The 13,977-nt window shown below is 41.6% G+C and overlaps 1 protein-coding gene across 1 annotated transcript in view; it reads right to left on the bottom strand.

The window, feature by feature from the left end:
• syne1a (spectrin repeat containing, nuclear envelope 1a) overlaps positions 1 to 13,977 on the bottom strand; it is a 253,359-nt gene that overhangs the window by 147,052 nt on the left and 92,330 nt on the right. The window contains 2 exon segments of the mRNA XM_087806340.1: positions 10,076 to 10,227; positions 12,142 to 12,501. Coding sequence (XP_087662466.1) covers positions 10,076 to 10,227; positions 12,142 to 12,501 — 512 coding nt within the window.

The raw sequence follows: 13,977 nt of genomic DNA, 5'->3' as shown, positions 1-13,977 counted from the left end.
TTGAAAATTGTTTGATTATAGTTGAAAATAGTTTGATTATAGTTGAAAATTGTTGGATTAAAGTTGAAAATTGTTTGATTATAATTGAAAATTGTTTGATTATAGTTGAAAATTGTTGGATTATAGTTGAAAATTGTTGGATTATAGTTGAAAATTGTTGGATTATAGTTGAAAATTGTTTGATTAAAGTTGAAAAATTTTGATTAAAGTTGAAAATTGTTTGATTATAGTTGAAAATTGTTTGATTATAGTTGAAAATTGTTGGATTATAGTTGAAAATTGTTTGAATCTAGTTGAAAATTGTTGGATTATAGTTGAAAATTGTTGGATTATAGTTGAAAATTGTTTGATTATAGTTGAAAATAGTTGGATTATAGTTGAAAATTGTTTGATTATAGTTGAAAATTGTTTGATTATAGTTGAAAATAGTTTGATTATAGTTGAAAATTGTTTGATTATAGTTGAAAATTGTTGATTATAGTTGATAATAGTTGGATTATAGTTGATAATAGTTGGATTATAGTTGAAAATAGTTGGATTATAGTTGATAATAGTTGTATTATAGTTGATAATAGTTGGATTATAGTTGAAAATAGTTGGATTATAGTTGAAAATTGTTTGATTATAGTTGAAAATTGTTTGATTATAGTTGAAAATTGTTGATTATAGTTGAAAATTGTTTGATTATAGTTGAAAATAGTTTGATTATAGTTGAAAATAGTTTGATTATAGTTGAAAATTGTTTGATTATAGTTGAAAATTGTTTGATTATAGTTGAAAATTGTTGGATTATAGTTGAAAATTGTTGGATTATAGTTGAAAATAGTTTGATTATAGTTGAAAATTGTTGGATTAAAGTTGAAAATTGTTTGATTATAATTGAAAATTGTTTGATTATAGTTGAAAATTGTTGGATTATAGTTGAAAATTGTTGATTATAGTTGAAAATTGTTGATTATAGTTGAAAATTGTTTGATTATAGTTGAAAATAGTTTGATTATAGTTGAAAATTGTTGGATTAAAGTTGAAAATTGTTTGATTATAATTGAAAATTGTTTGATTATAGTTGAAAATTGTTGGATTATAGTTGAAAATTGTTGGATTATAGTTGAAAATTGTTGGATTATAGTTGAAAATTGTTTGATTAAAGTTGAAAAATTTTGATTAAAGTTGAAAATTGTTTGATTATAGTTGAAAATTGTTTGATTATAGTTGAAAATTGTTGGATTATAGTTGAAAATTGTTTGAATCTAGTTGAAAATTGTTGGATTATAGTTGAAAATTGTTGGATTATAGTTGAAAATTGTTTGATTATAGTTGAAAATAGTTGGATTATAGTTGAAAATTGTTTGATTATAGTTGAAAATTGTTTGATTATAGTTGAAAATTGTTGATTATAGTTGAAAATTGTTGGATTATAGTTGAAAATTGTTGATTATAGTTGAAAATTGTTTGATTAAAGTTGAAAAATTTTGATTATAGTTGAAAATTGTTGGATTATAGTTGAAAATTGTTTGAATCTAGTTGAAAATTGTTGGATTATAGTTGAAAATTGTTTGATTATAGTTGAAAATTGTTTGATTAAAGTTGAAAATTGTTGGATTATAGTTGAAAATTGTTGGATTATAGTTGAAAATTGTTGGATTATAGTTGAAAATTGTTGGATTATAGTTGAAAATTGTTGGATTATAGTTGAAAATTGTTTGATTATAGTTGAAAATTGTTGGATTATAGTTGAAAATTGTTGGATTATAGTTGAAAATTGTTGGATTATAGTTGAAAATTGTTTGATTACAGTTGAAAATTGTTTGATTATAGTTGAAAATTGTTGATTGATGAATCGTAACAGATGAGTCGTAACAGATGAGTCGTAACAGATGAATCGTAACAGATGAATCGTAACAGATGAATCGTAACAGATGAATCGTAACAGATGAGTCGTAACAGATGAATCGTAACAGATGAATCGTAACAGACGAGTCGTAACAGATGAATCGTAACAGATGAGTCGTAACAGATGAGTCGTAACAGATGAATCGTAACAGATGAATCGTAACAGATGAATCGTAACAGACGAGTCGTAACAGATGAATCGTAACAGATGAGTCGTAACAGATGAGTCGTAACAGATGAATCGTAACAGATGAGTCGTAACAGATGAGTCGTAACAGATGAATCATTACAGATGAATCGTAACAGATGAGTCGTAACAGATGAATCGTAACAGATGAATCATTACAGATGAGTCGTAACAGATGAATCGTAACAGATGAATCATTACAGATGAGTCGTAACAGATGAATCGTAACAGATGAGTCGTAACAGATGAATCGTAACAGATGAATCATTACAGATGAGTCGTAACAGATGAATCGTAACAGATGAGTCGTAACAGATGAGTCGTAACAGATGAATCGTAACAGATGAGTCGTAACAGATGAGTCGTAACAGATGAGTCGTAACAGATGAATCGTAACAGATGAATCGTAACAGATGAATCGTAACAGATGAATCGTAACAGATGAGTCGTAACAGATGAATCGTAACAGATGAATCGTAACAGACGAGTCGTAACAGATGAATCGTAACAGATGAGTCGTAACAGATGAGTCGTAACAGATGAATCGTAACAGATGAATCGTAACAGATGAATCGTAACAGACGAGTCGTAACAGATGAATCGTAACAGATGAGTCGTAACAGATGAGTCGTAACAGATGAATCGTAACAGATGAGTCGTAACAGATGAGTCGTAACAGATGAATCATTACAGATGAATCGTAACAGATGAGTCGTAACAGATGAATCGTAACAGATGAATCATTACAGATGAGTCGTAACAGATGAATCGTAACAGATGAATCATTACAGATGAGTCGTAACAGATGAATCGTAACAGATGAGTCGTAACAGATGAATCGTAACAGATGAATCATTACAGATGAGTCGTAACAGATGAATCGTAACAGATGAGTCGTAACAGATGAGTCGTAACAGATGAATCGTAACAGATGAGTCGTAACAGATGAGTCGTAACAGATGAGTCGTAACAGATGAATCGTAACAGATGAGTCGTAACAGATGAATCGTAACAGATGAATCGTAACAGATGAATCGTAACAGATGAATCGTAACAGATGAGTCGTAACAGATGAATCGTAACAGATGAGTCGTAACAGATGAGTCGTAACAGATGAATCGTAACAGATGAGTCGTAACAGATGAGTCGTAACAGATGAGTCGTAACAGATGAATCGTAACAGATGAGTCGTAACAGATGAATCGTAACAGATGAATCGTAACAGATGAATCGTAACAGATGAGTCGTAACAGATGAGTCGTAACAGATGAGTCGTAACAGATGAATCGTAACAGATGAGTCGTAACAGATGAGTCGTAACAGATGAATCGTAACAGATGAGTCGTAACAGATGAGTCGTAACAGATGAATCGTAACAGATGAGTCGTAACAGATGAATCGTAACAGATGAATCGTAACAGATGAGTCGTAACAGATGAGTCGTAACAGATGAATCGTAACAGATGAGTCGTAACAGATGAGTCGTAACAGATGAGTCGTAACAGATGAGTCGTAACAGATGAGTCGTAACAGATGAGTCGTAACAGATGAGTCGTAACAGATGAATCGTAACAGATGAATCGTAACAGATGAGTCGTAACAGATGAATCGTAACAGATGAGTCGTAACACATGAGTCGTAACAGATGAATCGTAACAGATGAGTCGTAACAGATGAATCGTAACAGATGAATCGTAACAGATGAGTCGTAACACATGAGTCGTAACAGATGAATCGTAACAGATGAGTCGTAACAGATGAGTCGTAACACATGAGTCGTAACAGATGAATCGTAACAGATGAGTCGTAACAGATGAATCGTAACAGATGAGTCGTAACAGATGAGTCGTAACAGATGAGTCGTAACAGACGAGTCGTAACAGATGAATCGTAACAGATGAGTCGTAACAGATGAATCGTAACAGATGAATCGTAACAGATGAGTCGTAACAGATGAATCGTAACAGATGAATCGTAACAGATGAATCGTAACAGATGAGTCGTAACAGATGAGTCGTAACAGATGAGTCGTAACAGATGAGTCGTAACAGATGAATCGTAACAGATGAGTCGTAACAGATGAGTCGTAACAGATGAATCGTAACAGATGAGTCGTAACAGATGAGTCGTAACAGATGAGTCGTAACAGATGAGTCGTAACAGATGAGTCGTAACAGATGAATCGTAACAGATGAGTCGTAACAGATGAGTCGTAACAGATGAGTCGTAACAGATGAATCGTAACAGATGAATCGTAACAGATGAATCGTAACAGATGAGTCGTAACAGATGAGTCGTAACAGACGAGTCGTAACAGATGAGTCGTAACAGACGAATCGTAACAGATGAGTCGTAACAGATGAATCGTAACAGATGAATCGTAACAGATGAGTCGTAACAGATGAGTCGTAACAGATGAGTCGTAACAGATGAATCGTAACAGATGAATCGTAACAGATGAGTCGTAACAGATGAATCGTAACAGATGAATCGTAACAGATGAATCGTAACAGATGAGTCGTAACAGATGAGTCGTAACAGATGAATCGTAACAGATGAATCGTAACAGATGAGTCGTAACAGATGAGTCGTAACAGATGAGTCGTAACAGATGAATCGTAACAGATGAATCGTAACAGATGAGTCGTAACAGATGAATCGTAACAGATGAATCGTAACAGATGAGTCGTAACAGATGAATCGTAACAGATGAGTCGTAACAGATGAATCGTAACAGATGAATCGTAACAGATGAGTCGTAACAGATGAATCGTAACAGATGAATCGTAACAGATGAATCGTAACAGATGAGTCGTAACAGATGAATCGTAACAGATGAATCGTAACAGATGAATCGTAACAGATGAATCGTAACAGACGAGTCGTAACAGACGAGTCGTAACAGATGAGTCGTAACAGATGAGTCGTAACAGATGAGTCGTAACAGACGAGTCGTAACAGACGAGTCGTAACAGATGAGTCGTAACAGATGAATCGTAACAGATGAATCGTAACAGATGAGTCGTAACAGATGAATCGTAACAGATGAATCGTAACAGATGAATCGTAACAGATGAGTCGTAACAGATGAATCGTAACAGATGAGTCGTAACAGATGAATCGTAACAGATGAATCGTAACAGATGAGTCGTAACAGATGAATCGTAACAGATGAATCGTAACAGATGAATCGTAACAGATGAGTCGTAACAGATGAGTCGTAACAGATGAATCGTAACAGATGAATCGTAACAGATGAGTCGTAACAGATGAATCGTAACAGATGAATCGTAACAGACGAGTCGTAACAGATGAATCGTAACAGATGAGTCGTAACAGATGAGTCGTAACAGATGAATCGTAACAGATGAATCGTAACAGATGAATCGTAACAGATGAATCGTAACAGATGAGTCGTAACAGATGAATCGTAACAGATGAGTCGTAACAGATGAATCGTAACAGATGAATCGTAACAGATGAATCGTAACAGATGAATCGTAACAGATGAGTCGTAACAGATGAATCGTAACAGATGAATCGTAACAGACGAGTCGTAACAGATGAATCGTAACAGATGAGTCGTAACAGATGAGTCGTAACAGATGAATCGTAACAGATGAATCGTAACAGATGAATCGTAACAGACGAGTCGTAACAGATGAATCGTAACAGATGAGTCGTAACAGATGAGTCGTAACAGATGAATCGTAACAGATGAGTCGTAACAGATGAGTCGTAACAGATGAATCATTACAGATGAATCGTAACAGATGAGTCGTAACAGATGAATCGTAACAGATGAATCATTACAGATGAGTCGTAACAGATGAATCGTAACAGATGAATCATTACAGATGAGTCGTAACAGATGAATCGTAACAGATGAGTCGTAACAGATGAATCGTAACAGATGAATCATTACAGATGAGTCGTAACAGATGAATCGTAACAGATGAGTCGTAACAGATGAGTCGTAACAGATGAATCGTAACAGATGAGTCGTAACAGATGAGTCGTAACAGATGAGTCGTAACAGATGAATCGTAACAGATGAATCGTAACAGATGAATCGTAACAGATGAATCGTAACAGATGAGTCGTAACAGATGAATCGTAACAGATGAATCGTAACAGACGAGTCGTAACAGATGAATCGTAACAGATGAGTCGTAACAGATGAGTCGTAACAGATGAATCGTAACAGATGAATCGTAACAGATGAATCGTAACAGACGAGTCGTAACAGATGAATCGTAACAGATGAGTCGTAACAGATGAGTCGTAACAGATGAATCGTAACAGATGAGTCGTAACAGATGAGTCGTAACAGATGAATCATTACAGATGAATCGTAACAGATGAGTCGTAACAGATGAATCGTAACAGATGAATCATTACAGATGAGTCGTAACAGATGAATCGTAACAGATGAATCATTACAGATGAGTCGTAACAGATGAATCGTAACAGATGAGTCGTAACAGATGAATCGTAACAGATGAATCATTACAGATGAGTCGTAACAGATGAATCGTAACAGATGAGTCGTAACAGATGAGTCGTAACAGATGAATCGTAACAGATGAGTCGTAACAGATGAGTCGTAACAGATGAGTCGTAACAGATGAATCGTAACAGATGAGTCGTAACAGATGAATCGTAACAGATGAATCGTAACAGATGAATCGTAACAGATGAATCGTAACAGATGAGTCGTAACAGATGAATCGTAACAGATGAGTCGTAACAGATGAGTCGTAACAGATGAATCGTAACAGATGAGTCGTAACAGATGAGTCGTAACAGATGAGTCGTAACAGATGAATCGTAACAGATGAGTCGTAACAGATGAATCGTAACAGATGAATCGTAACAGATGAATCGTAACAGATGAGTCGTAACAGATGAGTCGTAACAGATGAGTCGTAACAGATGAATCGTAACAGATGAGTCGTAACAGATGAGTCGTAACAGATGAATCGTAACAGATGAGTCGTAACAGATGAGTCGTAACAGATGAATCGTAACAGATGAGTCGTAACAGATGAATCGTAACAGATGAATCGTAACAGATGAGTCGTAACAGATGAGTCGTAACAGATGAATCGTAACAGATGAGTCGTAACAGATGAGTCGTAACAGATGAGTCGTAACAGATGAGTCGTAACAGATGAGTCGTAACAGATGAGTCGTAACAGATGAATCGTAACAGATGAATCGTAACAGATGAGTCGTAACAGATGAATCGTAACAGATGAGTCGTAACACATGAGTCGTAACAGATGAATCGTAACAGATGAGTCGTAACAGATGAATCGTAACAGATGAATCGTAACAGATGAGTCGTAACAGATGAGTCGTAACAGATGAATCGTAACAGATGAGTCGTAACAGATGAGTCGTAACACATGAGTCGTAACAGATGAATCGTAACAGATGAGTCGTAACAGATGAATCGTAACAGATGAGTCGTAACAGATGAGTCGTAACAGATGAGTCGTAACAGACGAGTCGTAACAGATGAATCGTAACAGATGAGTCGTAACAGATGAATCGTAACAGATGAATCGTAACAGATGAGTCGTAACAGATGAATCGTAACAGATGAATCGTAACAGATGAATCGTAACAGATGAGTCGTAACAGATGAGTCGTAACAGATGAGTCGTAACAGATGAGTCGTAACAGATGAGTCGTAACAGATGAATCGTAACAGATGAGTCGTAACAGATGAGTCGTAACAGATGAATCGTAACAGATGAGTCGTAACAGATGAGTCGTAACAGATGAGTCGTAACAGATGAGTCGTAACAGATGAGTCGTAACAGATGAATCGTAACAGATGAGTCGTAACAGATGAGTCGTAACAGATGAGTCGTAACAGATGAATCGTAACAGATGAATCGTAACAGATGAATCGTAACAGATGAGTCGTAACAGATGAGTCGTAACAGACGAGTCGTAACAGATGAGTCGTAACAGACGAATCGTAACAGATGAGTCGTAACAGATGAATCGTAACAGATGAATCGTAACAGATGAGTCGTAACAGATGAGTCGTAACAGATGAGTCGTAACAGATGAATCGTAACAGATGAATCGTAACAGATGAGTCGTAACAGATGAATCGTAACAGATGAATCGTAACAGATGAATCGTAACAGATGAGTCGTAACAGATGAGTCGTAACAGATGACTCGTAACAGATGAATCGTAACAGATGAGTCGTAACAGATGAGTCGTAACAGATGAGTCGTAACAGATGAATCGTAACAGATGAATCGTAACAGATGAGTCGTAACAGATGAATCGTAACAGATGAATCGTAACAGATGAGTCGTAACAGATGAATCGTAACAGATGAGTCGTAACAGATGAATCGTAACAGATGAATCGTAACAGATGAGTCGTAACAGATGAATCGTAACAGATGAATCGTAACAGATGAATCGTAACAGATGAGTCGTAACAGATGAATCGTAACAGATGAATCGTAACAGATGAATCGTAACAGATGAATCGTAACAGACGAGTCGTAACAGACGAGTCGTAACAGATGAGTCGTAACAGATGAGTCGTAACAGATGAGTCGTAACAGACGAGTCGTAACAGACGAGTCGTAACAGATGAGTCGTAACAGATGAATCGTAACAGATGAATCGTAACAGATGAGTCGTAACAGATGAATCGTAACAGATGAATCGTAACAGATGAATCGTAACAGATGAGTCGTAACAGATGAATCGTAACAGATGAGTCGTAACAGATGAATCGTAACAGATGAATCGTAACAGATGAGTCGTAACAGATGAATCGTAACAGATGAATCGTAACAGATGAATCGTAACAGATGAGTCGTAACAGATGAGTCGTAACAGATGAATCGTAACAGATGAATCGTAACAGATGAGTCGTAACAGATGAGTCGTAACAGATGAGTCGTAACAGATGAATCGTAACAGATGAATCGTAACAGATGAGTCGTAACAGATGAATCGTAACAGATGAATCGTAACAGATGAGTCGTAACAGATGAATCGTAACAGATGAGTCGTAACAGATGAATCGTAACAGATGAATCGTAACAGATGAGTCGTAACAGATGAGTCGTAACAGATGAGTCGTAACAGATGAATCGTAACAGATGAATCGTAACAGATGAGTCGTAACAGATGAATCGTAACAGATGAGTCGTAACAGATGAGTCGTAACAGATGAATCGTAACAGATGAATCGTAACAGATGAATCGTAACAGACGAATCGTAACAGACGAGTCGTAACAGACGAGTCGTAACAGATGAGTCGTAACAGATGAGTCGTAACAGATGAGTCGTAACAGACGAGTCGTAACAGATGAGTCGTAACAGATGAGTCGTAACAGACGAGTCGTAACAGATGAGTCGTAACAGATGAATCGTAACAGATGAATCGTAACAGATGAGTCGTAACAGATGAATCGTAACAGATGAATCGTAACAGATGAATCGTAACAGATGAGTCGTAACAGATGAATCGTAACAGATGAGTCGTAACAGATGAATCGTAACAGATGAGTCGTAACAGATGAATCGTAACAGATGAATCGTAACAGATGAGTCGTAACAGATGAATCGTAACAGACGAGTCGTAACAGATGAGTCGTAACAGACGAGTCGTAACAGATGAGTCGTAACAGATGAGTCGTAACAGATGAATCGTAACAGATGAATCGTAACAGATGAGTCGTAACAGATGAGTCGTAACAGATGAATCGTAACAGATGAATCGTAACAGATGAGTCGTAACAGATGAGTCGTAACAGATGAGTCGTAACAGATGAGTCGTAACAGACGAGTCGTAACAGATGAATCGTAACAGATGAATCGTAACAGATGAATCGTAACAGATGAGTCGTAACAGATGAGTCGTAACAGATGAGTCGTAACAGATGAGTCGTAACAGACGAGTCGTAACAGACGAGTCGTAACAGACGAGTCGCACCAGTGACTCACCTGTTCTGCTGCCTCATCAGCTCCGTGATTCTCTGCACCTGCACAGGTGAGCTCAAGTCACTGCAACACGTCTGGAACTGCAGCAGGTCGTTCAGTTGACCTTTCACCTCCTCAGCCATGGGCTCCAGACTCTGCAGACGCTGCAGCACCTCCTGCACCAGCAAACACACACTCCGGGTGGGAATCGAACCGACAACCGCACACTGACCGCCTGTGTTGACGAACACACACTCGTCTGTCTCTCTCTCTCTCTCTCTCTCTCTCTCTCTCACACTCATGCCATCAACTCTCTCTCTCTCGCTCACACACTCATGCTATCAACTCTCCCGCTCGCTGACGTACCTCGACTCCCTCCCTCGTCTGCTGCTCTCTCCTCTGCTCTCCGTCGCCTCTCCTTCCACCCACTCCCTCTCTCTTTCTCCCTCTCTTTCTCCCTCTCTTTCTCCCTCTCTCTCTCTCTCCCGCTGGAATGCAGCTGTCAGAGCTGCAGATGCGACGCTGGTTTCCAACACAAACGAGCGCGTCAGGAAAACAAGCTCGACCACAGGAAAGAGAGGAGAGAGAGAGGAGAGAGGAGGCGTGGAGGAGGAGGAGTCGAGCTCCTCCTCCTCCACGATGTGACAGCTCACATGAGAGCGAGGGGAGGACGGCGGGGAGACGGAGAGAGAAGCGAAGGGACGGTGCAGGCGAAAGGAGAGGAGAGGTTTGGACGGAGCAGAGGGAGGAGGGAGGAGGAGGAGGAGGAGAGGAGGGAGGAGAAGGAGGAGAAGAACGAGGAGAGAAATGAGGAGAAGAACGAGGAGGGAGGAGAAGAACGAGGAGAGGAATGAGGAGAAGAACGAGGAGAGGAATGAGGAGGGAGGAGAAGAACGAGGAGAGGAATGAGGAGGGAGGAGAGGAATGAGGAGGGAGGAAAAGAACAAGGAGGAAGGAGAAGAACGAAGAGGGAGGAGAAGAACGAAGAGGGAGGAGAAGAACAAGGAGGGAGGAGAAGAACGAGGAGGGAGGAGAAGAACAAGGAGGAAGGAGAAGAACGAAGAGGGAGGAGAAGAACGAAGAGGGAGGAGAAGAACGAAGAGGGAGGAGAAGAACGAGGAGGGAGGAGAAGAACGAGGAGAGGAATGAGGAGAAGAACGAGGAGGGGAATGAGGAGGGAGGAGAGGAATTAGGAGAAGAACAAGGAGGGAGGAGAAGTACGAGGAGAGGAATGAAGAGAGGAATGAGGAGGGAGGAGAAGAACGAGGAGAGGAATGAAGAGGGGAATGAGGAGGGAGGAGAGGAATGAGGAGGGAGGAGAAGAACAAGGAGGAAGGAGAAGAACGAAGAGGGCGGAGAAGAACGAAGATGGGAGGAGAAGAACGAGGAGGGAATAGAAGAACGAGGAGGGAGGAGAAGAACGAGGAGGGAGGAGAAGAACGAGGAGAGGAATGAGGAGAAGAACGAGGAGGGAGGAGAAGAACGAGGAGAGGAATGAAGAGGGGAATGAGGAGGGAGGAGAGGAATGAGGAGGGAGGAGAAGAACGAGGAGGGAGGAGAAGAACAAGGAGGGAGGAGAAGAACGAGGAGGGAGGAGAAGAACGAGGAGGAAGGAGAAGAACATGGAGGGAGGAGAAGTACGAGGAGAGGAATGAGGAGAAGAACGAGGAGGGAGGAGAAGAACGACGAGAGGAATGAGGAGAGGAATGAGGAGGGAGGAGAAGAAAGAGGAGGGAGGAGAAGTACGAGGAGAGGAATGAGGAGAAGAACGAGGAGGGAGGAGAAGAACGAGGAGAGGAATGAGGAGAGGAATGAGGAGAGGAATGAGGAGGGAGGAGAAGAACGAGGAGAGAAATTAGGAGGGAGGAGAAGAACAAGGAGGGAGGAGAAGAACGAAGATGGGAGAAGAAGAACGAGGAGGGAATAGAAGAACGAGGAGGAAGGAGAAGAACGAGGGGGAGAAGGAGCAGCAAACGAGGGACACTGATGGGATTGTAACTCCACCATCATCTCTGTGAAGCCGATTCAGAAACGATGAAGGATCAGTGGAGCAGATCCTTAGAGAACTTAGAGAGTCCATGATCCTGTACCTTCGCCAGCTGCCATCCCTGCACCGCCTCCTCTCCACTGGCCAGTCCTTCTGCGGCGCTCAGCTGTCGGCTCAGACCCCGCAGACGAGCGTCCAGATCCTTCAGGTCCTGGTCCAGGCTGGCGGTCAGCGCGAGGTACTGGTCCTCGGAGGCGGCGGCAGCAGCCAGAGCCCCCTCCAGTCCATCCCTGGCCCTCAGCGCCGCCCCCTCCCACTGCTCCAGAGCCTGGGACAGCGCCCCCAGCTGCCGGTCCATGGCCTCGCAGCCGCCGGCCGCCGTGTGGTCGGCGGTGCAGGCGGCGCTCCGGCGGACCCGACCGAGGCGCTCGCGGCCCTCCAGGAGTCCACGCTCCACACGCTCCTGATGGTGCGGCAGAGAAAGTTGCTACGGAAACGGATTCTATTTAAAGAACGAATCGACTGCTGCCTCTGTTATCATCTCAGTCGCCTCTGATGCTGGAGCTGCTCGTGTGGTCTACACTTCACTGTGACTGTGCTGGTGTGGTCTACACTTCACTGTGACTGTGCTGGTGTGGTCTACACTTCACTGTGACTGTGCTCGTGTGGTCTACACTCCACTGTGACTGTGCTTGTGTGGTCTACACTTCACTGTGACTGTGCTCGTGTGGTCTACACTTCACTGTGACTGTGCTCGTGTGGTCTACACTCCACTGTGACTGTGCTTGTGTGGTCTACACTTCACTGTGACTGTACTCGTGTGGTCTACACTTCACTGTGACTGTGCTCGTGTGGTCTACACTTCACTGTGACTGTGCTCGTGTGGTCTACACTTCACTGTGACTGTGCTCGTGTGGTCTACACTTCACTGTGACTGTGCAAGTGTGGTCTACACTTCACTGTGACTGTGCTCGTGTGGTCTACACTTCACTGTGACTGTGCTCGTGTGGTCTACACTCCACTGTGACTGTGCTCGTGTGGTCTACACTTCACTGTGACTGTGCTCGTGTGATCTACACTTCACTGTGACTGTGCCCGTGTGGTCTACACTCCACTGTGACTGTGCTTGTGTGGTCTACACTCCACTGTGACTGTGCTCGTGTGGTCTACACTTCACTTTGACTGTGCTTGTGTGGTCTACACTTCACTGTGACTGTGCTCGTGTGGTCTACACTTCACTGTGACTGTGCTCGTGTGGTCTACACTTCACTGTGACTGTGCTCGTGTGGTCTACACTTCACTGTGACTGTGCTCGTGTGGTCTACACTTCACTGTGACTGTGCTCGTGTGGTCTACACTTCACTGTGACTGTGCTCGTGTGGTCTACACTTCACTGTGACTGTGCTCGTGTGGTCTACACTCCACTGTGACTGTGCTCGTGTGGTCTACACTTCACTGTGACTGTGCTCGTGTGGTCTACACTTCACTGTGACTGTGCTCGTGTGGTCTACACTTCACTGTGACTGTGCTCGTGTGGTCTACACTCCACTGTGACTGTGCTCGTGTGGTCTACACTTCACTGTGACTGTGCTCGTGTGGTCTACACTTCACTGTGACTGTGCTCGTGTGGTCTACACTCCACTGTGACTGTGCTCGTGTGGTCTACACTTCACTGTGACTGTGCTCGTGTGGTCTACACTCCACTGTGACTGTGCTTGTGTGGTCTACACTCCACTGTGACTGTACTGGTGTGGTCTACACTTCACTGTGACTGTGCTTGTGTGGTCTACACTTCACTGTGACTGTGCTGGTGTGGTCTACACTTCACTGTGACTGTGCTGGTGTGGTCTACACTTCACTGTGACTGTGCTGGTGTGGTCTACACTTCACTGTGACTGTGCTAGTGTGGTCTACACTTCACTGTGACTGTGCTCGTGTG

Source organism: Callionymus lyra, chromosome 13 (assembly GCF_982586985.1).
Source record: "Callionymus lyra chromosome 13, fCalLyr1.hap1.1, whole genome shotgun sequence".
In the NCBI taxonomy this organism is placed as follows: Eukaryota; Metazoa; Chordata; class Actinopteri; order Syngnathiformes; family Callionymidae; genus Callionymus; species Callionymus lyra.
The sequence above is the reverse complement of the archived record's forward strand: the minus strand, read 5'-3'. Positions and strand labels throughout refer to the sequence as shown.